Source organism: Cyanistes caeruleus, chromosome 3 (genome assembly GCF_971803275.1).
Source record: "Cyanistes caeruleus chromosome 3, bCyaCae1.hap1.1, whole genome shotgun sequence".
NCBI lineage: Eukaryota > Metazoa > Chordata > Aves > Passeriformes > Paridae > Cyanistes > Cyanistes caeruleus.
This window is the reverse complement of record NC_141703.1, coordinates 32,973,671-33,001,342: the sequence shown is the minus strand read 5'-3', so window position 1 is coordinate 33,001,342 and position 27,672 is coordinate 32,973,671. Positions and strand designations below refer to the sequence as shown.

The window sequence follows — 27,672 nt, the reverse complement described above, 5'->3', positions numbered from 1 at the left end:
GCAAGGAAGGGGATGGGACCTGAGAAGAGGAAGGGTAAGTGCATTGTCAAAAGCAGTTCCCAGCAGGATGGGGTACCTCAGTGAGCAAGCATCTGAATGAGCAATCTTGATATGGCAGAGCGGACTTCCAGAAATAGGCAATGTGACACAGAACAGGATCTCCGTATGATGTGCTCGATATAACATAAAGAAATAGGAGATGCTGCTCTGCTTTTAATGCTAATGATGTAGAAAAGGGCTTGTAAATTATTTGAGAGATAAAAGGAAATGTCTGAGAGTGAACAACTACAAGAACTTCCTTTACATCCCTATAGGAAATCAAACAGCGATTTGATCAAAACACGTAATCCCTTCCTTACTGTGCGGGGGCATTGATGTTCTTCAGTTCTGTGGGAAAACCAGCAAGAATAAGTAGTTACTAGTTAAAAAAGATGTATTTCTTTGATTTTATTTTGCAGAGGTGATGAACTGCTGGAACAAACTCCCAAGAGAAGTAATGGACGATCTGGTCCAACCATGAGCTGCCCAGAAAAGAAAAGGGAGAGAGCTGTGGCAGCAGGGCAGGTGGGGGTGAGGGTAACCAGATTCATCCAACAGCCGAGATTTCTGTACAAGACTGAAATGATGAATCCAGTCTGAGATCAAGCCTGGAAATCAAGACAGTAAGTCAAGGTCTGGGTCACTGGTAAACACTAGGCATGGTAGAGATGCCATGTTATTTAGGCAGAGACCAAGGACAAGAGACAAAAGACTCATCTTGGAAGCATCTCTAGAGACAAGGTCCCACCAACGAGACTTGTTACAGTTCTTGTTCAAGGCTGGACAGCTGCATAGCCTGAGGCCCAAGCAGTCAAACCCCTGGGAAATGGGGGAGAATATATTCAGCCTCTGATGCATCTTTGATTCTAGATGGCTTCCTATCTAGACTGGGTACATATTTTTTGCCAACTGCTTTTGATCCCCAAAGCATAAAGTTTTAGATTTCATGCTATACTGAAAAAAATGGACTGGATGATGTAATAATTCTGAAATTAAGGTCTACAGTTGTATGCATGATACTATTATAGAAGTTAGGTTAATTTAAGATGTGGAAGGTAATAATGTAAGAATGTGGGAACTGATCAGAAAATATTTAATGAAGAAGAGCTCTTGTATCTTGCCAGCTTTTTCTTGTTCACCTCTGCAAACAGGTAGTACAGTAATTACAGCCATGGTCTCCTTTCGATCCTTAGTTGCACTGACATATTTTATTAATGTTGTTTTAGAATCTGCAACATTAGTCTTTTCTGCTTAGAACCTTTCTGGTTCTACGGTCTGTCATTCATTGCCGTTTCTTGGTTCATGTTATTCCTTCCAGCTCCACTGTTTTCAGTAGCTTTGCTCTCATGAGTCATTTGATCCCAGCTCCAAGTATTCTGGCCTGAAATGCTGGCAAATGTCTCTTTTCTGCCCCTGCTGCAGAGAAGACGCCTGCCCCCCAAGCCTCTCGCACTGTGTGAATGAACACTCAGCCTCAGAAGAGTGTGTCTTCCAGGCTGCTTTCAGGTGACATTTATTCAGCCTGCTGGCCGTGCTCCAGGCCATTGGGTCTTTGCTCTGGACACATTCAGATGCATCATGTGACACAGTCTCTGAGCCAGGGCTTGGGCTAGTCCAGCCTCCCTTAAATTGTGTAAACAGGCCTTGGACAGACAGGCAAAAGTGGCCATACTTGAACTCCAGGAAATTTATGCTGTGACCCTCTCTAATAAAAATATACAGGGTGAGCACTTCAGCTGCTCTTTTTTCATGGAGAGCCAGAAGGCCTCTTGTACAGGCAGACATTGAATTAACCACTTACATGGGGTTTCAGTCTTCATACCTCTTACCTTCTTGAAGTTAAGGAATGTAATTCCTTGGTAATTACAGAAGGAATTTTCTTGTTTCATGCAAAGTACTCTAGAAATTAACAGGTGTTTTGCAATGTATATTTATTTGGTGCAATTTTTAAAAAACTGATGCAGTGTAAGTCCGCCTCTAAATAGTAGAGTACTGGCAATAAAAACCTGTTTATCTGCAAGGCACACAGCCAGTGCTGCAGCTCCTAAAATGTTTCTTCTCTCCACTAATGGTAGAGTGGATAAAAACTACCCTCTCCTGTCCTTGGTCTCCACAATGTCACCATTGTGAAGTGGATGAGTTCCAAAATATGCAAAACTGTTAAACCTAATTGTTGTACAGTTTCAAATGCAACGGCTGCACAAATATCTGGCTCTTCTCCCAGACATTGATTTTGAACTCAAATAAACCTGTTCTAGAACCAAAGAGGAGGGGATTTCAAGTTCATTGAGATAATCTGAGATTTTTCTCACAATGTTTTTACACACTGAGATTACAGGGTTTGCTTAAAATTTTGGCAGTTCAGAATTGGTCTCAGCATCAGCCATTTGGTTGCTGCAACTCAGAATTTTTTAGCTTTTTTTTTGCAAAGTACTCTGGAGGTCATTCACCTGCATGTGCAAGTATACTGTAAATCCTGGTGAATATTTTTAGCAAAGTAAGTAATTTATGAGAAGTTCTAATCAAAAGATGCAACAATAAAATTTTTCCAGACTTATCCATGACATAGCAGTGCAGTAGAAAATGTTTGCAGAGTTTAAATGATGTGACTTTTGAAGGCAGAGACTATAGCATCTCATCCAAGTACTTTCTCTTCTGTATGATCTCTTCTGTACTTAGCCTTTTTGGTCCTCTCTGGTAATATATTGGCTTTTGAATATATTTCAAAAATGTATTTCAAAATTGGGGAACTCTGGGAATATATTATTAGTTCCAAATTGCATCAAACAAAAAAAAAATTCAAGCAAAAATTGGTTGATATATTGTTATCGAAGCCCATAATAAATTATTACACACTGTAGTGAAGAAATAGAACTTGTATGGTCTGTGTGGCTTTCTAATAGTCTAGTGGAAAATCAGGACTGCTCAAGGGTTGCAATCTTTAGTTAGATGATGAATTTTTTTAAGTACTAAAAATGGCTCTGCAAGATGCCTTTATTACAAAAGGCACTGACCAGTGAAAAAATGGATTGTTTGTTACTTTAGTTACCAGTTGGGTTGTTAATGGAGACTAACTGGACACCATTTTTCATTTCTTCTCATGTCCAGGATGGATGTGTCAAGAAAATACATGGGATGCTTCTGAGAGCTAAATTTGAATGTAATATTTGCATAACTGGCAAAAATATCTTACAGTGCTAAGTCATATTTATTCTATATCACCAGCACAGTTTTGAAACAAGACTCTGAAAAGCTGAACAGCAAAGCTGAGTTAATACATGCAATGTAATTTTCATTTGCAGGGTTATTTATTTTGTATTTCTCTCATTATCATCATTCTTTACTTAGTTGTAGTAATATTTTCAATGTGCTAGAATTAATGACATGTTATTTGCTATTGTCCATTTTGATGGACATTAATGCTTTAAGGTTCAGACTCAAACTTTATTTGCCCAGTAGCAGCTCTTTCCAGTGAAACTAAGCTAACAAGACTGCCATGTAGATTTAATAGCAGGTATCGTATACCAATGAAGTAAGGCAAAGCATCTTAAAGTCAGTCTATCGAAATTGTCTATGTGATCACTAATCTACAAAACATCCAATGTACCGAGCAGCTGTAAAAACACTGGGATTGATTTAGTTTTTGAATTAGAGTAGTGAAATATTAAAGCTATATTGGATGTCCTCATTGCTACTGAAATGCCTCTTGATCAGAGTCAGCAGTCAGCAAGCCTTTGTTACATGCCGAGGAGTTAGTGCCGTGTTACCTACTAAAATGAGAGCTGTTTGCATAAATGCAAAAATTCTGTCCATATTTAGTTTTGACCACTCAAAGTATCATCCACAAAGCCACTTATGACAGTTATGTAAAGTAGCTGGAGGTCTGTTTGTTGCTCATCTTATAAAGAACCAAGGTGTTGGCTACTTTTGCCCCTCTTGGACTCTGTCAGGGAAGCTAATTTACATCTAAGACTGTGTGAGACTCTTCACACAGAACAGCAAAAGATGCTAAAATCAGATGTAACATGTTTTCCAAAATGTTGAAGATAACTAAAACTTACACTAATGTCTTAGGATATGAAAAATCCTCCAGAATAGATGCAGCCATCTATGTGCAGCATCTGCTACATTACTATCCTTGTAGGCAGGGGATTGACATAGTGGTGAGGATGTTACCTCAGCATTGTCCAATACTCTGGACAATTGGTAAAAAGGGAAAAGTTAGGCCATGAGTGGGTTGATGTGCAGTAATATTTGTATGGGCAGGCCCTTTTATCTCCTCCCTTTCATGTCCAATTCAGTTTGCCTTCACTCTGTGACAGCGGAGTTTTCTCTCATATACTCTTTGAAGTGTTCTTGTGACATACTGCCTTAAAAAGTGGAGGAACTCCCTACACTTCTTTTGGACTGTGGTCTGAATAACTCCTGTATCTGGGACCCAAAAGGAAGGATAGAGGCAAATTATTACTATTAATCAAGCAGTTAGTGAAAAATGAAAATAGACAATATAGCCTAAATTACTATTCTAAAGTAATTTGTAAAACAGAGGTTTCTGAAGCTCTTCCTCAGGGGTGGAGCATCAGGGAAAAATCTCACTGTAGAAGAGTCTTCAATAAAAAGTATCTCCTAGTGAAACCCATGTTGGCTTGCAGGTCCCAGAAAAGAGATGAAATTGATGCAGCAGTGATGGGTGATGACCCCTCTCTGGTGACCAGTGACAGCACACAAGGAAACGGAATGAAGCGCTTACAGGGGAGGTTTAGATCGGACATCAGGAAAATGTTCTTCACTAGAGTTTCACCACAGCTGGCTGTCTACTGGAACACCCAGCTCCCCAGGGGACTGGTGATGGCACCAAACCTGTCAGAGTTCAAGAAGTGTCTGGAGAATGCCCTTAGTCATATGGCTAAATTTTAGGTAATCCTGTGAGAAGCAGGGAGTTGGACTTGATTATCTTTATGCATCCCTTCCAACTTTAGAATAACATATCTTGATATTCTATGATTTTATAGGCTTAAAGGATGTGGTTTTGCCTACAGGTTCCCAAGCAGATTTCAGTAACCATTTTGTTAAATATATTGTCATCTTACATTTTGGATTTAAACTATTTTCTTAATTTTTGTGTACATGTGAAATACATTATCATAGCTTGTTATTTTACTATTACTGTAAAGTTAATACGACAAGAAGGATTGTGATGTAGTGATTTTTTTTTGTTGAGGTAAATAAATTTTATTTAAATTTGGGCATCATAATTCTCTGCTAAAAAGTATTCTGATAGTGCAGAGAAGCTGTAATGACAATTTTGAATTGGCATTTTCTGAACAGAGAAGTTTACAGTCAACACATGAATTGCTAACCAAATCTAGTTCATAATTTCCTGGGAGTAAGCCAGCTGTAATGTAATGTAACACAGCTAACATAACTGGAGTAACTGCATTTAACTTATTATCAGAATTGATTTTAGAAATGAGATGAGAGTCCTGTGACCGCTCTTCTTAATTAAAAAAAAAAAAGGAGAGAGAAAGAGCAAGAGAGAAAAGTATTGCATATTTTTCTGAAAGGTCACAGAAAGAACCAAGACAACCTGATCACCATCTGTATATGTCCATTCTTTCAACCTTACAATCTTGCTTTAGATTTCACTTCACTCTCTTTCTTTCTTGTGTAGTGAGCAGAAAGATGCCTGTACTTCTCAATTCCTCCATCTTGCTTTGGGGTAGAATGAGTTGCATTTGAGGTGTCTTGCCCTTGTCACTGACTCTAGAAGTAGTCCAAAGGACTATTGTAGAATGGATAATGCTAGCTAAAATCAATCCTACCTGTACTTTACAACAGTGTAAGTGGGAGGAGAATTGATGGCCACTGACTATAATAAAAACTATAAGTTCCTACAGTATTATATCTGATATTTTTTTATTTTATATGCATAATCTTGGTGACATATGTCCAATTACATCTAGTTTATACCCCTGTAAATCAGTTCTAACTGATTTACTCCAGGTCAAACTTCTTGTCTGAGAAATACAGCTGCAGACACAAAGTAAATACAACTGCATAAATTTATATGGGATTTCAGATGTTCATCCTCAAAACAGGAAGGAAAATGGTCGAAATCTGAGTAACTCATAAAAGTAAAGTGATCTTTTTACCTATGACATATTGTACATTACTAATATATTAACAAGCATCATTAATATCAGAATCAGAACTATTTCAATATAAATGTAACAGGTTGTAAAACAAGATTTACCTTTTGGCTCTGCTTTCAAATGCAGTATGTTGCCTTCAAAGCCAGTTTCAATTTTCTCAGGTTCTCTTGAGGCTGTGGTAATAAATAATATTATCAAAGAGAAAAGCAAATTATCAAGCAACGGAAAAGAATTTAAATGCCATCAGTAATTGAAAGGGTTGATCGTATGAGTGACAAATGCTAAAAACTAAAAATCTCTTGTCTTTAATGGATTATGGTGAAAGATAGAGTCCCTCTGGAAAGAAGTAGGAGCAGGAATCAGACTCTTCAGATGGTGGAAGGAAGATGACTATTGGTGTTTTAAAATGCATGTGTATACAGAGCCAGAAGTGCACACAGTTACTAGAGATCATTTGTGTGAGTGTCAGGGAAGCAGCAGAGGAAGGGCTCTGAGCTTTGTGATAAAGCAGGAGTCCTCCCACCACAGCATGGCTATCAAAGCTTTCTATCACAGAGGAGCAGTCAGTCAACCTTATAGCAAAGGTTTCATAAATGTTTGTTGAAATCTTCAATAGTCTCTGTAAATACAGCAGTAGTTTGGAATTGATACAGATGAGGAGATTCATAGCAGCACTTTCCCAGGCTCTCATTTTCTTCAAAGGAATATGAATAAGGCTTTCTGCCTTATTCACCCTTACCTTAGATATAGGAGGTTTGATTTTTCAAAAATACTTATAATACTTATAACTGGCATGTTGAGTCTGATTTTCCAAAAAACACTGGCATGTTGAAATGATGTGTCACAGAGACAAATCTGTGATCTGGTTGAAAGGGGATGCAAAAGTATGGTTCTGAAGAAAGCATTCAAGGATAGGCCCTGGTCCTGCGCAGTGTTTTGCGGTGTTAATACTCTTGTACTGAAAGCAGAAGAGACAACAGGTGCAAATGCTGTTGGTTGCAACAGTTTATTGTGCTTGCAGCCAGCATAACACAAATCAACAGAAGACCTAGTGCTGGAACAAGCTGAAGCACATGTTGTCCCAGTAGATTGTTTTCCTTCCTGTTTGAGCTCATTAATTTTAGATTACTAAACATTGTTGGCGTCCCAACCCCAAACTTTACGGGTGTAATATACATTATTAGCATATCTGAAATATCATGCTGTTCTCCCCCGAGGATAAAACAAGTTCCTGAAATTGTAGTAAGTGGGGTTGGCAAAACAAAAGAGCTGCAAAAAACTCCCTTTATAAAAGGGCATGCCGGAGAAGCCCTGCAGAGATTCTCCACAACAGTTTTTACACCTCTCTGTAAGCAGAGCTGTGGACAGTTGCTTGATTCATTAGTGCAAGTAGTCTGATGTTATTTTGGGCTGGGATTTATTTAAAATATTAAACGACAGACCTAACAATTTGTCTTTATTCCCTTCCCTCCTCCCCTACTCTGGCCATTATACCTGGGATTGTGCTTTGACCCACCTGCCTTTGACCTTTCTATTCCACTGCTAATGCTCCTCCCAACACCCTGTAGCCAGGACAATCCATGGCAAAAGATCAACTTGTCCTAACTTTTTTATGTTTTACAGTAAGTTTGTTCTTTTTTCCTTATGAAGCATTTTTGTATGAAAGGATACCATAAGGCTCTAGGTTAACAAATCCTTTATAGAAATACTGCTTCCTTTCCTGCTTAAATGAGTACAGGTTCTCTATCAACATTCACAAAGGATTTCCCTATATACTGAGCAATGTATAAAAGCTAAAATGGTTTTGGCCACCTTCCAGGCATTAGGAGAAATTCAATACTCGGTAGCTTCTAAATGGAAAGAATTAAAATTAGCATCCCACTTCCTTCTCATATATTGTGAGATTTTTCTTACACACTGATTACTGGCTAAAGGTTCTCATCTCTATCTATGCAGGACACTATTAAAGTTTCCATTTAAAGGGCATGAGACTTTTTTATTTTTGAGATCAAATGGATTTAAGGCTTTTTCTCATTTTGGCAAATCACTGTCATTTTGGTTCTAAGTTTTCTGCAATGACCTAGCTTTGCATAATAACTTAGGAAAAAATTGTAACATTCCTGTTTAAACTCAAAATTCAAAATGGTCTTGCTGCTGAAAGTGCCTACTGAACACCTCTCCATCATTTTAAATGATTGTGAAGCACTTGGGTTGCATTGTCCATTGAAGGATTAATTTGGAAATCTGAATACTGATATTTGAATACTGATAATCTATTTCCATGGTATTAGGACAATTCTTCCCTCAATATATAGGTTAGCATAACAATGATGATACATTTCAATTTCTAGTTAATACCATGTTGATTTTTACCACCCTTAGCATTTCCTTGTTGTTTGGGTGGATTTTTAAATTACATCTTGACCATTTTGCAAATCTAATATTTGTAGGTGAACAGTTTTATGAATACACTTTAGCACAGTAATAAATCCTTGGATAGCATTATTAGCTAACCTTATATAGAATGTTCCTGTATTTGAAAAGGCCTTTTAAATGCAAGCATTTTCTTTTTGGCTTTCAGCTGAGAAATGTATTTAATTTGAAAATGATAGCCTATGGAAGTTGCTGTTTTCTAGTATATAGAGGATGCTATTTTTTAGGATATGGAATATATTTTCCATCTGAATTACTGACATATGCATTACTGTATGCCAAATGTTTCTAATTTCAAAAGGTCTGTAATGGATATCTGAATATCTGTGTGATGTATGCTTCCAAAGTCTCATGAAGATCTGTCTAGTGGGCATACTCAAGCTGGCATTTCCAAAGCTACTTTGCAAGTCAGAGAACAACATGCATCTCGAATATTTTATGAAGTGATTGTTTTGAATTGATAATTTAAAGAAATAACACAAAGAGCCACAGAGCATTAATTATTGTTGGTGAGTTTAGAGATGTAGGATGAAATCTGATCAGACTGGTTTGGGCTGTAAAGCAAGAGACGCCCTAGATAGAAACACTGGGTCTGGCCTGGGGGAAGCAAAACAACCTTTCTTCTCTAATGGAAGACATAAGCTGGAAAGCAAGCTTCTGGGCCTGTGTTTTTCTGGAAGACTAAAAACTAGCGTGGTTAGCATTGTGTGAGTAAGGCTATATGTATAAGTAAGGTTATATGAGGCTGAATTTCTGAGCTTAATGAAGTTGCTGAAAATGTTACAGCTTGCGTTAACAAGGTCTGGATTCGCTATAATATTAAAAATAATTAACTATGAAAAATGTAATTAACAATGAATTCTAATTAGCTACCTGTGGAAATTGTGCCTTTATTGTCACAGTTTTTCTTTTTTTTTTTTTTTTTTCCACTCCTCTGTACTCTGAATTGCTTTTCCAACACCACCTCTGCAGCTGAGCTGTGTCAGCTGTGTAATATACTGTGATTCACACACTGTTTTCACAAAGAAAAATTGTCACAGAAGAAGAACTTGTTAAAATTTTGGCTGTAAGCAGTATTTGTCATTTTGAACTGGACTAATGAAAGACGGGGAGGGGTTAACCTAATTCTGTTTAATGGAGAACCAACACAGTTTTCACACTAGAACTTACATGACTGCCCAGTACAGGAAGGAGTTAAATCACCTTGGAAGTGCAGAAGAATGTAAAGGATATAGGTTGGAAGAGAGATCCATTAGAGAAATGGATGAGAAGTAGCAGGGTGGTTACTACTGAAAATGAGAAAGGATCAGAAAACCATGCACACAGATGGAAGATCTTGTTTCATTGTTCTGAGGAGGTGTGAGAAAGGACAGGATAGTTGTTGCAAAAGGCTTGGGTTTCTGAACATGGAAGCTGCTTCCTTTGGTTATTCTTATCCTTATGTAAATAATATTTATTCAGTAATGAAAATGGTTAATAGAAAGTGCTATTTTGACTGTTTAGAAATACTAGTGAATATGGGAAAGGAGGAGAATCCTCTTGTGTCCTTGCTGTCCTGTTTCTCCCCCTGAAGAAAGCACTGGTGTGGCATAATAATATGTATTGACCAATTTGAACTGATGACGTTCTTTGCAAATAACAGAATAAAGAAATAATGGGCTTTACCATGAGCTTTTAATTGTATAAAACTGAAATTTAGGCCAAGCGCTCCATTCAGAGAATATTAAAATATTAAAGGCTAATTGTAGGAATTTCTCACTTTCTTTGGGAAAGCCTCCATCCTTCAGAAGCCAGGGAATTCTTTGAGACTTGTTTTAAGCCCGAAGTGGACTGGATTTTGTATTTTTTGTATAATAATACACAAAGGTTTCTAAACTCAGTGGGACGGTTCAACACAAATGGCTCTTGACAAAAAAAGTTACAAACAAAACAGGCATTGTCTTGCAGGGAGCAGCTAGGCACTGCTTTTACAGAGATGGTTTTGTGTCCCATTCGCATGCATAACACTTCTTGATATTCACTAATGAGTGACAAAAACGCCTCACATTCCACTACTGTTATAACTACAATGGATTCCCTAGAGCAGACACATTTAAAATAATTATTAATTAGTAAAGATTTCATGCTGATGCCAAGAAGACCTGTAGGTAGGACTAGATACTACTCTTATGTAAACACATACTTGCTTATTTTTATCCCTTTTTCATTAAAAAAAAATAAGAAATAAAATTTGTTCTCACCATTTGCTCATTGGCTCTTACAGTTTTGCATTTTGTTACTTGAGACTGATCTTATCAATACTTATGAACTCATTTTCACAACTGAAATAAAAGCAATGTGGCACTGCCCAGATTGTCCAAAGATATTTCTCTTTCTTCTGCCTGTTCTGCTTCAGATTCTTGTGACAGATTTACTTTATCCAACTAACATCCCTCCCCACCTCCTTAGGCTGGCCTGACAGTGGTACTAAATGGAGGTGAGTGTACTAACTGCATGGAGGTGAGGGTACCATTCGTTCTACCAACCCTACCTTCTTCAGCCTTTTGTGGTTTTCACAGTTCCTATGTGCACCACCATCCATTTTTCCTCTACATCCTCCACCTCTACAGCATCCTGCCTCTTGTAGAAGGCAGTGTGGCTCTGCCACATTTACAAAAAGAGAGGTCTCCTGCCCACAGCCTAACATTTTTAAAGTACTCTGTATTATTTGTAGGTGTTCTAAGAGGGGGGCCAGAAAATATGACCCCTTAATTTTAGTGTGCCTTTTATTTTGATGTATTTAATTTTTGCTTTAATCTATAATAAGAATGAATTGATCTAGAATATGCCTAGAACTGGATACAAGTAAATGAGTGACTGTGTCTGAGCATGGAAACTAGATTTTTCCATGTCTAACCATTTCTCTGGAGGAAGTAAGAAAGATGGGCACAGGTTTTGACAGATTTGTAGTGAATGCAGAGAGCTGAGGTTCCTTCCACCTCACTAGCTCTATGCCCTGCAGCTCCTGAGGATGTTGGTGTCTCTAAGGCAAAGCCATCATAGAATCACAGAATGGTTTGGGCTGGAACAGCTCTTAAAGGTTATCTCATTCTAACCCCTTGCCATGGTGCAGGGACACCTTCCACTAGAGCAGATTGTTTAGAGCCCCGTCCAACCTGGCCTTGAACATTTCCAGGGATGGGGCAACCACAGCTTCTCTGGGCAAACTCTGCTAGTGCCTCAAGACCCTCACAGGGAATTTCCTCCTAATATCTAACTGGGGTGTGCATTTGAAAATCCACCAGATCCACTTAATGATTATCTTGGGTGTAAAGCAGGTTGCTTGAGCAAGCTGCAGCACTAAGGATGATGCCTGGAGAACTTATTTGCAGGATCATATAACCCTGATTTAAGATTGAAATATGCATCAGGAGAGTGAAACACAAGGCTTGGAGTGGTAACACTTCAACAGTTTCTCTTGAACTTGCCTTCTGAAGTCTGTTGGACCTTCATTACCTTGGTCAGTCTGAAGTGATACAGCTCACCATCATTACGTAAATAACCTCAGAATAACAGCTATTGGTGGACTTCAGTCCTGCAAATGCTCTGTATAAAGAGAATCTTCAGGTTCCTGAAATGTCAAATTTTCTGATTATTTTAAAAATAAAATTATTTTTAATAATATTATCAAATAAATTATTTATGTAGTCATACCAGCCACACTTTCTGGAAAATGTGTTGAGTGCATATTTTTATAATAGAGAATACCATTTGATATTGCCCCATGCTATTACAGTGCATTTCAAATGGGAAAAAAAATGTTCATCAGAAGTGAAATCTAAATCTGGAAATACAAAATAATCCATAAATTCTTCATAAGTATCTCTAGCTTTGAATTTCCATGGTTACTGCACCCTAATATGATTTTTGTTGAAGTGAGTGTGTACCTGCTAATTAGACCAGTGATTCAAATCTAACGAGCTGGATAGTTGGGTATTTTTCAAATTCTTCACATCAGGAGTTCCAGCAAAGGCTTTTGCCATTTTTTATTCAATAAAAGTGAGAAAACTTCTGGGCATCAGTGTGAACTGTCTAAAGATGATCATCTTGAAAAGCCAAACCAGAACTAGCAGTGAATGTTGCCTATGCAAATTATCTTATTTAGATATGACTTGCAAATCATTTAAACAAGCAGTAGGCACAACCAGTGGTCATTGCGGTTTCAAGAAAGTTTTCATAATTCCTTTTAGACTGTATTTCATACATAAAATAATTAATCATAAAATATCCTGAGTTGGAAGGGACCCACATGCATCATTGAGCCCAACTCCTGGCCCTGCACAGGACACTCCCAAGAGTCACACCATGTGCCTGACAGTGTTATCCAAATGCTTCTTGAATTCGGTCAGGCCTTGCTGTGAGCACTTTCCTTGTGAGCCTCTTCTGGTGCCCACACTCTGGGTGAAAATAATTTTATTAATACCCAATATAAACCTCCCCTGGCAACTTCAGGCCATTTCTTTGGGTCTTGTCACTAGCCAACACAAAGAACTGTGTCTGCACCTCCTCTTCCCCTCATGAGGAAGTCGTAGACTGCCACGAGGTCTCCCCTCGGTCTCCTCCATGCTGAAGAGACAAAGTGACCTCAGGGCCTACTCATACAGCTTCCCAGCAAGGCCCTTCACCCTCACTGCGTCCCTCCTTTGGACATTTTCTATGAGCTTTTTATCCTTTCTATAATGTAGTGCCCAAAACTGCACACATTATTCATGGTGAGGCTGCCCCAGCTCAGAGCAGAGCAGGGCAATCTCCTCCCTTGCCCACTGGCCATGCTGTGCCTGATCCCCCCAGAACAGTGTTGGCCCTCCTGGCTGCCAGAGCACTGCTGGCTCATGTTCAACTTGCCATCAACCAGGACCCCCAGACATCCTGCTGCTCTCCAGAATCTTGTTCCCCAGTTGGGATGCACATCAAGGGATGCCCCATCTCAGGTGTAGAATCTGGAACTTGTCCTTGTTGAAATTCATTGTGCAGCATTGTGATATGTCAAGATCCCTCTGTAAGGTCTCTGTCTTTGGGGGAGTAAACACCTCTTTCCAATTTAGTATCACAGGCAAACTTACTTAGTATCCAAAGTCATTTATGAAGATACTGAAGAGCACTGGCCCTATAATGGTCACCAGCCTGATGTAACCCCTCTTACTATAACCCTTTGTGTCTGACCCATGAGCCAGTTGCTCACCCATGGCGTGTGTTTATCCAGCTGAATGATGCGTAGGCACGACAATGAAACTGATGGGCCTGTAGTTGCCAGGGCCATCCCTCTTGCCCTTCTTGAAAATCGGGACAACACTGATGGATGCCAGCAACTTCAAAAGCATTTTCACAGGACCTTGCTAACTAGTTCCCTGAGCAGCCTGAAGTCTGCTCTCCTCATGTCCAGAGGTGAAGTTTTGATGGCACACTTCCTGCCAACAGAGAATTTAAACTGGGTTGCTTCGGGATTGCTGTGGCCAGGACAGCCACCAATCACCACTTCATTCATGACACCCTCTCAATTAGAAAACTAAAAAATCAAGGAGGGCACTTTTCCTAGTTAGCTGCCTTAATACCTGTATCAAGAAGTTATTGTCTGGGTGTTTTAGGAATCTTCTGGACCTTTTTGTATATCAGTTGTGTGGTATTTCCAGTTAACATCTGGCAAATTGAAGTGCCACATAAGGACAAGGGTGGTTGATTTAGATGTGTCCCTTAGTTCCTTAAAGAATAATTAATCAGTGTTGCCATCCTGGCTGGGTGACCTATCTTAGACTCCCATGACGACATCTGCTTTATTTGTTTGTCCTTAATCTTTACATATCAAAGCAGTTTTTATCCCATTCTGGATTCTATCAAAATGACTACTTTCTTACATTTACAGTCTGCCAGGTCATACAACAGTAAATTATTTCCCATCCTGGTACACTAACATGGAGGCATTCGAGAAGGATTTTAAAAGGAAACTACTTTTGGTTATGAAAGCTCATATTTTAAAATTTCTGTGAGTAACTTGAGAGAATTGAGTATTTCTATATTTTCATATAATTTTTGAGGCATTTCAGAAATTTTGTAGAGTATTTTATTTCAAGTGCCTACTGTATCTTGATCCAAGAGAAGTCTGTGATAAACGACAGGCTAACCAGTTAGGTCATGGTTGCATTTTTTACTTTGAAAATGAAGCCTGGAGAATCAAATCCCCTGTTTCATTACAATGCTTCTTACATAATAACAACTAAATGTTGTGTATCTTTGCCTAAATGCCAGCAAATGGTCTCAGTTCTGTTAGCATTTCATTGACATTCAGTCTGTGGCTTCATGTTGGCCAAAGCCAATAATAGTCCCATCTGCCAAGTCTTGCTCTACATTCCTAATTCCTTAGCTGCCAGGGAACAGGAGTCTAAGTATTGTGAGAAACTTTTTTGGTTAATTTGATTTTCAAACTACTAATATACATCCCTAACAAACTTATGCTGAAGGATTATTATTTGCCTCAGAGCAGTTTCTCCCTTGAGCGATCAGTCAACGTTTGCCTCCAGACTCCTTTTACTGTCTGCCATTAGCAAGTTCACACTTTATTCCCCAGCATCCTTATTCTTTCATGTGTAGTGGCACCACTTTACTGTTCCCAGCCTCTGTTCCTTCCCTGGTTACAGAAGATGCAGAAAATTCAGAGTTACTGATGTCCTCTTTGCATCAGTCTTTACTTACAAGACCAGCAACGGGTAGAAACTGATGCACAGGAATATGAGTTTCTCTATTATGTGGATGACCTTGCCCTGGAACAGATTGTGTGGAGGGCTTGTGGAGTCCCCCTCATTGGAGATATCCAGGAAGCATCAGGACACAGAATCAGAGTCACAGTATTATTAGGGTTGGCAAAGACTTTGGAGGTCATCCAGTCCGACACCTCTGCCAACGCAGGGTCACTTAGAGCAGGTTACACAGGTGCCCAGCAAGGTGGGTTCTGAATGTCTCCGGAGAGAGACACACAAAAACCCTGTGCTCTAGGATGACCCAGCTGGAGCAGGGAGGCTGGACTGGACGCCCCAGTGTGGTCCCTTCCAACCTTACCCACTCTGATTCTGTTCGTCTCCGAGCTACTCATTACTAACCTTTCTCGTCTGAAACGCTAAAAAGCTACTTTATTTTAGAAATCAACAGTACAGGTTGAAGATGGCCCCTCAGTGACTTAAACAACCCCTTTTAAATTTTATTTTTATTTAATCTCTGCATGCCGGCTGTGAGGATGATCTGATCTCCGTTACTACCGGCGCAGCTCGGCCCGCCTGCCCGCCGCTCCCCGCCCCGCTGCGGGACAGGATGTCCCGCCTCCCGCCGCCCTCCCGATTGGCAGAGAGCTCCGCTGGCGCACGGGGGGCCGAACTTTCCCCGTCTCCAGTAGCGGAGGAGCGAGGGAGGGATCGGCCAGCGGCCCCGCCGGCGGAGGGGTGGGGGGTGGGCGGGCGAGGGAAGGAGGGGCGAGGATTACCCGGGGCCGAGCGGGCGGCGGTGCAGCGAGAGCAGGAGCCGCCGCCGTCGCTGCCGCGGCTGCCCGGTGAGTGTGGGAGCCCCGGCAGCCCCGTCGGGCTCGGGGGGAGCGGGGAGGCAGGGGCGGGAGCGCCGTGGTGGGCGGGCAGGCGGCGGGGGGAGCGCGGCCTCCGCTCCCCGTCCCGGGAGCCCCGCGGGAGGGGGAGGCAGGGCAGGGGCGGCGACCCCTGCCCGGGCGGGGCTCTGCCTCCGCCGCCCGCCCCGCTCCCCGCGCCCCCGCCCTGTCCCCGGGCTGGCCGGGGCGGGTGGGAGCCGCGGCTGGCGGCCCTCAGGGGCGGTGACAGCGGGACGTGAGCGCGGGGGTGGGATGCTCCCGGGAGAGGGGGAGCCCCCGGCCTCGGCCGCCGCCGGGAGGAGGGGGTGCGGGTGACCCTGATAATCGCTTTATGTTGGCCTGCGGCTTGCGTAATCTGCGATCAATTATTTATTTCATGCACCACTTACGGGGCTGAGGGGCAGCGGTAAGGCCTTTGGTGTGGCTCAGTGCAGCAGAAGGGAGGCTTCTTTCCCACTGGTGTGATAGGGGAGGGATGTGGAGGCTTTTTTCCTAGGTTCAGGTAGTATTCCTAATGCGTGTTCCTCCTCCCGTGCAAATTCCGGGGATGTGAACGAGGGAGGTCCTTCTTCATGGACATCTTTTTAAAGATCAAGTGGAAGCCGTCCTAGTCTGAACAAAAATAACCTTGTGTGGTTTACTTCATGTGCTAGATTGTCTCTGATCTATTTATTTATTTATTTATTTTTTCCTCCGCTCATTCTGTAGCAGGTTGGGCTGCTCAGCCAGCCTGGAGAGAAGGCTGAAGAAGGAAACATGTCTTCTGATTCTTTTTGTCTGTCTGCTCAAGCAAGGTTTGACTCCAAATGGTTGAAGACAGACCTGCAGGTAAGAAGTTTGATGGTCATAATGCATTGTGACCTTTCAGGTGCCGGTCAAAGATGCTTTTAGTCTAAAAAGCTTGACAAGTGGAACACTGCAGCTCTTGAGATAGTGTATAGGTTTTCCTAAGTATGCTGATTTATAAATGGTTTTGAAGAAACACTAAGTTATTTTGAGCTGCAAATAGATCTGCATTTTCAGTCCAGTCCCTTCTGCTTTGAAGCAAGCTGGGCTACGTGTGTATGTTATCTTTTCTGAGTGTCAGAATCCCTAGCAGAGTATTTGGCATTTCTGCTAGAACTATAAATTCTTATTTGGGCTGTTGCTAAATGTCTTGCCTGCATATGAGCTAGCAGTTTTAATGCACAGGAGAATTGAAGTGAAAGGTGATGGAAATGTAATTTATTATTTGAAGAATTCAAATTAGATTCTGCTGTACTTGTTTGCACTGTGGGTAGAGGGTTCCTTTAAGTTTTGTTCTTTTAGAAGGGAGTTTAATTTTTGTCAGAGGTATGGGATTGAAATGGAAGTGGGCTTCATTGAAATATGCCAGTATTTGGTGAAAGTTTTCTTTAGTCTTAGAAGATTTCTTCATTTAGCAAAGTTGCGTGATATGGGGAGTAGGAGGATGCTGACTTATTTTCCCAATCCAGGTTTTACGATTAAGTGGAGAATACAGAGAAATAGAATAGTTTGGGTCAGTTATGTTTGTTTTAGATGAAATGAGTAACTAGATTAAGTCCTTGTGTCTTTGCCTTCCATTACCCAGATGTTGCGTATCGATCCTGTACTTTGAATAACCTGTCCAAGTTTCATCTCAAAACTGTGAAGTTCTTTCTGGGATGGGCCAGCCAGAAATTATTGTTATTCTTTTGTTCCTGTTAATAATAGTGCTGCTGAAAAACTCTTAAAAATTCCATCTTTGTGACTTTATCCCAGATTACCTGCTGATGGTCTACATGCTTGGGTTGAGTTCTTACGGTTAGACAAGGGTTTTTTCCCCATGCAGTTGTGATTCAAAATCAGCCTTTCTCCAGTATTTTACATCAAACAAGATAAATTGGAATCATAAGTGACAGATATAGCCTAAGAGGTTCCATTATTTAGTAGGTCTTGAATGTAAATGCTATGAAATGACAGGGCTTGCTCGTGATTTGTCTAGATTAATTCTATTTTCATCTTTTGTTCCTACCAAAGTAAAAGTTTCCATCTAAAGTCAGATGTTTTCTCTAGTGTAGTAAATAAAGATGCTATACAGCATTTTGGAGATAAGAGTATCAAGAAATATGGAAGTTTTTTTTTTGCTTCCAGAAGGGTGGCTTTTAGATCACAAGTATATTGCTTCAATGATTGTTGAATGCAGAAAAAATTATCTGAAAAAGTGGCAGCCTTTGTTTGTAACACCTGCTGACTACGCATTACCTTTTTTTTTTCCTTCTGTATTATATGGGGTGAAAAATGTGACTGTTCATGTGATTTATCAGATTTTTCCTTTTTTGTAGTGCCTTTTTTCTACATCCCTTTTTTTCCTATTTACTTAAAATTTTGACAGGAGGGTTTCAGTTGTCATCCAAAGTTTTAAGGGTTATTTTCAGTTGTGTGCATAAATGCAATGAAATATTTGTGATTTATGAGACTGTAGTTTAGTTTTTGTGTTATAAGAATTCCTTTTAATAACAAAAATCTTAATTTGCACCATATTTCTATGAATAAACAGTCTTACTTACAGGAATTCTTAATGAGTAATAGCAAGTTAGACTCTAATTGCCAGAGTACTTTTTTTTTTCTTCCCATCAAGCCGTAGTCAAAATAATGAGAATAATGAAATAAGAGAACAGTAATCATTTGTGATCTGCTGGACACAAACATCAGTTCTCTGGAATCTGAAGACAAGCCAGGCCTCCTGTGTATAATATAATTTTCTTATTAGGTTACCTGTTTTTGGTATTACCCAGGTCCTTATCACAGAACTCTTAATTGGATGCATGTGTTCAGTATTTTGAAAAATTGAGCACGTGAATCTTGCATAGCATCTTTTAATGTATTAAATGGCAGATGCCTTCTGTAAAGGAAAGGGGTTGTGGGCTCTTAGGAATTTTTCTACTACCTGAATGATTATTTTAGCTACTGGTTGACTAGCATGACCTAGCTGCGTGTGGTTATTTTTTTAATAGGTGTAAATCCTGTGTCTTAATCCTTTAAGTTCTATGTGTACTGAATATGTAGATTTCTTAATTTGCATGTTTTTACTGTCGCAGCTGTAGAAGAACCCTATTGGTGTTCAAGAGGCTGTCAGCAGGAATTGAAATGGTGAACACAGTAGTATGAGAGGGTTGAAGAAGACATACTAAATTTATGTAAAGGGATTTAGATGACTACAGATTGTTTGGAATTGGACCATGGAACTCTTCACTTTGTAGCTACATTTTTAACTTCTCAGTGTGCAGCAGTCCAGGAATGAGTGGGTGATGAAAAATAATTATTCTGAGGAATTACCTTAGGAGACATACAGAGACTGATTAATTTTTAAAATAAATTCTGCTGCTGCAAAATTTGGGGTGTGTAGCTAGGATTGGAAGTAAAAGGGTTTCATTTGGTGTCCTAGTAGTCTCCAAAGTACTTTTTTTTTTACTTTTTCTTTTGTCACTGTTGTCAGAGAGTTTGTTCTTTAGACTTAATGACTGGCAGTTATTGTAGATTAAGCCAATGAAATATCTCTGAAAATTATCATATTCTTTTTTTGTTTTAGCTCAAGAAGATATTGTGTGAGTAATGTAATGCACAATACTCTAGTATTATTTGCATTAATAAGTATTATATTGTGGTATTAATACAATAAGAAGAGAATGACATGTGGATTGTAGCATGCCTTGTGTTTAATCACCTGTGTGCGTCACTGTTGCAGCTGCTGTCCAGCCCAAATTTAAATGTTCTTACTCAGTTTTGGGATGTTACCGCTGTGAGACAAAGGCAGTGTGATGTAGTGTGCTATTACTGTTCTTAAGTGAATATCAAAGACATGAGTGCTTTTGTAGTAGCCGTGAGCCTCTGGCCTGCAAGATTACCTGACATGGTGTGAAATATTAATGGAACTTGATGTTCACAATGTTTATTGCTTACATTAATTTTTCTGAAACTGAACAATACTATTTTAGGAAGCCAAAGTGCTCTACAAAGGTCCAAATTTTGCAACTTGTCTTTTTACAAACTTATAAATTATTTGTATGATTTACGGCTACTAGTGTAATTTTGAAGTGCTCTGAAACATGTAATTTACTTAAAAAAATCTGAATTTCCTGTTGGAGCAAAATAAGATACTCTGTCTTATCTGAAAAAACAAACTGTTGCAGCAGGTGAAAAATCAGGGTAGTTCAGCTGAATATGGGAATGTCAATATACAATATATATGTAGTATGTTCTCCTATGACGTGTCAATAGGATGTGAATAACATCACCATTAATAAAGTAGTCCTATGAAGCTATAAAATAGGTAGATTTTAGTGCAGCCCACTTTTTTATGTGTCATTCTTAATACAGTTGCTTGTAAAGTTAGTGTATTATTTCAATTTCTAAGTTACTTATTTAGATTTGAATTAATACATTGAAAACACCTACCTATTGATGACTGTTACCAGTGGAAACCATCATGTTTATAGCAAACACTGTGTGTAATGGGAGATTGTGTTTCAGTGACAGTTCCTAAGGAAGACATCCTTTATTATAAAAAGGGAGGATTAAAATTATTTACTTAAACCTAGGTACCCAGTTTGCAGAATCAAACTGTGCTTAAAATAATTCTGATTAAATAGATGTACTGTACAACTAAATTAGAATCTTATGCAGAGACCTTTAATTAGTGATGGATGAATAACTAAAAACTAGAATTGCTGTGAGCTAATGGGATGCATGTGTGTGTTCAAATGGAGTTTAATTAGACTGCTTATTCTGGATCCTGTGGAGAACTGTTGTGCTTAGTAGCAGGAGGAGTTAGAGGGAAAAACTTTCATTTTCCTGTGCTGTGGAGAAAAAACTTTAGGCAAACAGTCAAGGTTCAAGAGCTGTCTGTAAGAGGAATATGAGGCATTTCCATCAGTTTTCATTGAGTTCATAGTTGGCAGACTATTTCTGTCATTATCTTTTGCCATAGAGATGAAAATGAGTTTTTAAAATGAAATAGCAACCTTTAAGAGTTGCATTGGTTAGAAATTTTCTTACCCTTCCTTCAGAGTTACATTTGTCATTTTGTTTTTCTTGAAAATTCCACTCTTCTAACATTTAGATCAGAGTCTTGTGAGATTATGTAAAGAAACAATGCCTTGGCTACTAAAACTGAGAAGTTGGTGAAAGTTGCCTTCTCAATTTTGTTACTTTCCTGTTAATCTATGTTTTGGTTTTCTGATCAAAAAAATGAAGGGCTTTTTTGGAAGTTCTTACAGCAAACTGCAAATGGGGATTCCTTTGTATTTAAGGGAAGTGAACTTTGCATTAGCAATATTTAAAAGTTATTTTAAAAATGAAGTAATGCTGTGTCTCTGAAGTAAGTAATTTCCAGATGGAGGGACAAACACTATATGTGGTGTGATAGGTTAGAGAAATTAGATTTAACACATAGCTTCAAATACTTGTGCTCAGACAGACCTATTCTTTAAATGCATATAGATATTTTCTAGATTTGAGGGAATTGCATAATTTTTCTTTGTGTGTGACTATTAACTTTTCCAGCAAGTAGAAGACCAGCACACTGCTATTATGAGGACATTTCTAGTTGAACCCCAAATCTGTTGAAGCAATGTGGGGCTGCTGAACTTGCTCTCTGAGCTTTTGAGCACTGTGTTTAGGTCTAGTGATGTTGCACTAGGTGTGATAAGCAACTGTGGTTTCAGGGCATGCTTCGTTCAGCAGGGAAGGAAGGAAGCTAGGACAAAATACTAAGACAACAATGAAAAAGGAAACACAAATTGAATGGATTCATAAAAGCAAAAACAAAAGAGAGACTTAGGAAAGGACTTACTGTTCTGTGATTTTCTTCACTACTACTTGGACTGAAAATGTTTTTTGCTTAAATATTTTTCCAACAAGAAAAGTTTTTTCATGTAGTCTTTAAAATACAGCCAGTGACTAATACAAAAATAACTGAATAGATGAACAGAGTCTCCACTACCCTTGGCAATTCTAAGGTGAAGATTATTTAAGTAGCTTATATTTTAAATCCATATTGATGTTCTGTGGTTATGAAGTAATTTTCTTAAATTTCCAGTGCAATTATATAATCAGGAATCTTACCTGAGTCAATCCTCATCCTTCTGTGTCATTTTGTTTTCCTGGCTTCGTTTTTCTTGAGTTCAGGTTAACTTTTATGAAGGCTTCTATGCTTTCTGCAAGGAAGTTTATGAAACCACATTGAGAACATAATCTAATGTACTAAATAGCGTTTGCCTAATTAAAACAGTTGACTTTGAAACAAAATCAGAGCTGCTGATTATTCTTAAAGTAACTTACTGAAAGCAAAATTGTAGCAGTGCTTTGAGAATTCTCAGGAGCTTACCCAGTTATGGTTGCAAGATTTAATTTTCTTGAAATGGAAGGAAATGTTAACGCCAGTGTCTCATTGTCTAGAGTTGATGGGGATGGACGGGAATTTCACTGCCAGCCCTGTTGGAGGTTGGCAGCAGCATATGTCAGCAACCAAACTAGATACCCCTTGGACTTAATCAGATGTTGTACCAGACAGAATAAATTACAGTCCTAATGCAGAGATAAGATTAACAAAAGATAAGAGTGGGGGCAGCCCAGTTTACAGGAGAAGTTCACTTTAGAGTCTCCTTAGGCCCTCACATTTTTAGTTTGGGATAAGTGAGCAGGGCTGAGCCTTAGGTCTGTGTGGGAAGTATGGATTTGTTGAGATACATGGCTTTCAAGTGCAGGGATCAAGACCTGGTTTGGGGATGAGAAAGTGTGACAAATGATAGATGAGGCTTGGGGTTTCTGAAGGTGAGATGCGTAGGAGATGGGAATTGAAAAGAGGTCAGTAGATGCCACGGGAAAGAAAGGACAAGGGAGATTTTTGACACTGGGGGGTGAGTAGAAGGATTAAGAACATGGGCCAAAGTTGCAAGGCAGTGGATAGTAGTAATGGAGTGTAGAGCTGCTGTTGTCCTGGTCTTTGGAAGGAAGTGTTGAAGTGGTGGGGCAAGCAGGACCTTGAGGGGGAGGTTTACAGAGGGTACATCATTAGTACTGTTGTCAGTTGCAAAAGTTCAGTGAAAACTTCACTATTTTTAATTTGTTAACCTACTGAGTTTAAGTTTATCCCTTTAGAAATTTACAAATGAAGTTACTAAATTATTAGAGGGAAAGATGTTCATATGAATCAAGCAATCTAGTGAGAGAGACTTTACAAAACACAGGTAGCTGCTCTTGTGTTTGAAACCTCCATATGTCAGGGATAATAAAGACACCAAGTGTGTTTTTTCTTCTCTTGCACTGTACCACCAGTTGCCTTGTGAGCATTCTTCAAATAACTTAGTGGAAGAAGTACCTTTTTTTCTTTTTTTTTTTTGAAAGCAGAAACCAGAGAAATATTTTCAGATTTGTTCTTCAGAAAGTTTTAGTTCTCTAGTTTGAACACTGAGATGTGCTGATATGACTATGTATGACTGAATGCGAGAGGTATTGGTGGGAGCAAAAGGAGAAAATTGTAAAATACTCTAGGAAGAAAAAAATGCAGGATTTAGCAGTTAAAGCAGACACTTGACTTTTCTACTGCACAGATGAGTGTTATCTTCAGCTGGAAGTTTCACAGGGTTATGAATGTTTGAGATTGGAAGGGACCTCTGGAGGCCATCTGGTCCAACTCCCCTGTTCAAGCAGGGCCACCTAGAGTCCAGTGCCCAGGTCTACGTTTGAATGTCTTCTGAGTATCTCCAAGAACTAGGAATCTACAACCTCTCTGAGCACCTTGTGCCAGTGCTTGGTCACTCTCTCACAACAAAATTGTGTTTCCTGATGGCCAGAGAGAAGCTTCTGTGTTTCAGTTTATACCCACTTCCTCTGGTCCTGTCACTGAGTACTGCTGAGCGAAGCCTGGATCCATCTTTTTTACACCTTCTCTTCAGATTTTATATGTATATGTGTGTGTGTGTGTGTATATATATATATATGTATATGTATGTATATATGTGTATAAGCTTTCCTCCCAAGACCTTTCTTTCTGCCTTTCCTCATAAAAAGGGTGTTCCAGTCCCTTAATCATTTTCATGGCTCTTTTCTTGGCTCTCTCCTTTCTGTCCATGTCTCTCACACTGAGCCCTGCACTGGACCTGTACTGATGCCTGAGGCTGTTCCTCCCCAGCTGTAGGACTTTGCACTTCTTGTTCAGCTTCCTGTCAACCCATTTGTCCAGCTTGTCAAGGGCCTTCTGGATGTCAGCACGACCCTCTTTTGTATCAACCACTCCCCCCCATTTCTGTTGGATAAAAGAAATATTTCTCTTAAGGGAGCTGTAAATTTTCTGTTATGATTATGTAATTTTGAGATCATGAAAATAAAATTTCTTCAATAATTTATCACTTAAAAACTCAGACTTTTCTTTCACTTTTGGCTAGTATATATAGCAAATACTAGATATCTGCTGAATGTTGAGTAGATTAATAGTCATTTTGTTACAGATGAAATCAAGTTGCCCACAGTTATGACAGATGAGTTGGTTGTAAATACTGTTTCTTAATTATCCGTTCAAAGTCAGTCAAGTCTTTCTTTACTCTCAATTTTGTCTCCTTTTTCCCTTCCCCCAAGACACATACTGCTGACAAAATGTTAACTAACCTGAGTAGTAGGCAAAATTGTTTATCTGAAGGCTGCTTATGGTGTTTGGAGAAGGAGGTGGAACTCTGTGACCTGTAGTCTTGGTGGTTCCTCTATCTTTTTGCAACATACCAAGAAAATTACTTTGATAAGACTTTGAACCAAACCCAAGGCCAAAGAAATTTTGTTTACTTTTTCAGTTTTTAGTGCATGAAAGAGTTGAGTGAACTTTGTGCCATGTAAAAGGATTAGCGGTTGAAATGGAGAAAGCAGTTCCTGATTCTGTTTTATATGAATATTTTCAAAAGTAATAAATAAGTTTTCTGAAATAGAACAGTGTTACATTATGAATCTGGCATTCAAAGCCTGGAGACATTTAGATTCTATGGGCTGTGAGAATAATTTCCCATGCCGAGGTGATCTGAGAATGTAAAGTAAAATGTGTGAAAAAGACACTTTATTAGAGAGAAAGATCTTTAATTTGTGACAACTATAATTTATTATGCCACCCATCTGGAGGGTTGCCTCACTAGCTATTTTTCAAGCTTGTGTTTTACCATAGGTTAGCATTTAACACATGAAAGTTTAAAAAAAGAATCTATCACCACTATATGAATCAAAATCAGTAAAACAGCTGTTTTTCTATTTTACACAAGAAAAAAATCTATGAAAAGTAAATTCCCTAGGTGCCCTGCTAAAGTGTACAACCACATCTAAAGAAGGAAAAAGTGAACACTATTTATTGTTGAAACATTCATAGACTGGGAATGATCAAGAAAATCGGTTAATGGCAAATGATTTTTTTCCATGTTGAAATGTTGAAATGCAACTTCAGATTATTCCAGTTTTTAAAAAATGAAGCCAAATGTAAAGCTCTTAGCGAAACACAAATCTTTGCAAAAGTTCTTTGTGCTGTTTAACACTGAAGAACAGGGGCTACCTTTCAGTCAAGCATGGTCAGAGTTTGCTTCTGGTTCTGTACAATTGATAGATCACAGGTAAGATGAATAATGTCTACCTCACACTGCATGATTCTGCCCCAGTCAGGCAATAGTGACAGACACATACAATGTGTCAACTCATATTTTATGCTGAAAGGAGAATTACTGAAATCATACGTGTTGGAGTGGATTTCTGAAGTATTCAATATGAAGTCAAGAAATTACTATGGTCATTTAGTGTGTTACAGTCTTGTGAAAGCATGCGACTTGTCTTTTAATTCGTGTTAACTGAGATGAGCTGGATCAGCAAGTATCTTCCCTGCTGCTTGGTGTGTCTCTTAAAACCTGTAATCTTTAATCATTACAATGTATTTTATTTTGAGCTATTTGCTTGAGACTAGTGGACTTCTGTGCAGTGGTAAATATTTTATGACAGTTGTTGTAAGCCACATCTTTGTATTACTTCTCAGCTAAAAGACTTTGGATTTGAATGCTGGTTATGTAACACAGAGATGCTTCTGAATAAGCCTTGAGCAGGTGGTGGTGTTTTTTTAATTTTGTTTTTTTTATTTATTTTTGTGGTGTTTTTTTAGGTTTTGGGTTTTTTTTAGTTTTTTTTTTTTTTTTTTAATGTGATCCTCTGCACCACTTTGGTATGCAGAAAGTATTTTGTTTTTCAGTTTCATGTCCTGCCCTCCTCCCTTATGCTATACAGTTGTGAATTACAGCCTGGTTATTATGCAATTCACTTGGGATGTAGATACCTGTTTTGCAGTGTTTTATAAAGCAAAAAACAGCATCCGTAAAATAGAAGCTATCCTGGTCATTGGGATTCTCCAAGGGAGATCCAAATTCCTAAATCATTAGGAGACTTGTGTTACAGCCAGTGCTTTTGTGAGCGGTTCCAGCTAGCAGAGCCTATGTTCTGTTGCCAGTATTTGTCCTCTTGAACACAAAGTGTGTTGGGAGCTGACCTGGACTGGGGCAGCCCTTTGCTCTCCCTCTGAGTGCAGCTGGTTTTAGGCTTGATCCATTCCATAACCTGGCTCTTCCTGGGAGAGGAGGCATTGTAGCAGTTGGAAAGAAGAGGGAGGGTTGTGAGACATGGCTTGCACAGCAGGACCAGATTGAACTGGCTGAATTCATTTACAAATCTGTGCCTTGATGTCATCATTCTGGTTAAGATGCCCAGCTCTTCAGTGGCTGGTTGGCAAGGGGACTGTGTGCTTCTCTGTTTTGAGATTTTATGCAGCTTGACTTTGTTTGAATAGCTTTTCCTAAAGAAAAAAAGGACACCCCACTCCCTCTTCCCTGCCCCCACCCCAGCTAATGTTATTTGGAATGGGTGGATAGTTCTGAAGTGACCAGATTCACGCTTCTGATGAGAATTTGTCACAAAAAAAGAAGTTCATTTTGCTGGACTTGCACCTATCTAAAATTTACCATTTTGCACTTTTAACCTGAAAATAGCATAGCTAGACAATCAGAGGTTCTGAAGATTATTTAAATCCTTGTCATACACACATACACACAAACACACAATCTCATTTCCAGTGAGATGGTACATGTGTTTTCTTTCTTCTGGAATGATGTATAAAATCAGATGTGTTTTAAGTGTTAGCTTGAGTTGCCTTGAGAGAAAAGTGAGAGAAATATAACTATATATAATGTATTATTTTTAACAGCTTGCTTTTACACGAGATGGACTATGTGGCTTGTGGAATGAAATGGTAAAAGATGGAGAGATTGTATATCCTGGAACAGAATTAATACAGAGTGGTGAACTACCTCCAAGAAAAGGTATGAATTTCTTTTAATTTGTTCATTTTTTTACTTTCATTGTGATGATGAAAATGGACTT

The 27,672-nt window shown here is 39.2% G+C and overlaps 1 protein-coding gene across 6 annotated transcripts in view; it reads left to right on the top strand.

Annotated features, from left to right (window-relative positions):
- Positions 1-16,022: 16,022 nt before the first annotated feature.
- The window catches only part of HERC2 (HECT and RLD domain containing E3 ubiquitin protein ligase 2), a 102,305-nt gene continuing 90,655 nt past the window's right edge, over positions 16,023-27,672 (top strand). Inside the window, exons 1-3 of one of the 6 annotated variants that reach the window (XM_086880636.1) lie at positions 16,023-16,197; positions 16,954-17,073; positions 27,497-27,611. In XM_086880636.1, the coding sequence (XP_086736762.1) occupies positions 17,002-17,073; positions 27,497-27,611 (187 nt within the window). In that variant the 5' untranslated portion in view covers positions 16,023-16,197; positions 16,954-17,001. Of the gene's footprint in view, positions 16,198-16,459; positions 16,652-16,953; positions 17,074-27,496; positions 27,612-27,672 lie in introns of those variants that run through there. The other 5 variants (XM_086880640.1, XM_086880637.1, XM_086880639.1 and 2 more) reach the window with 5 other exon arrangements.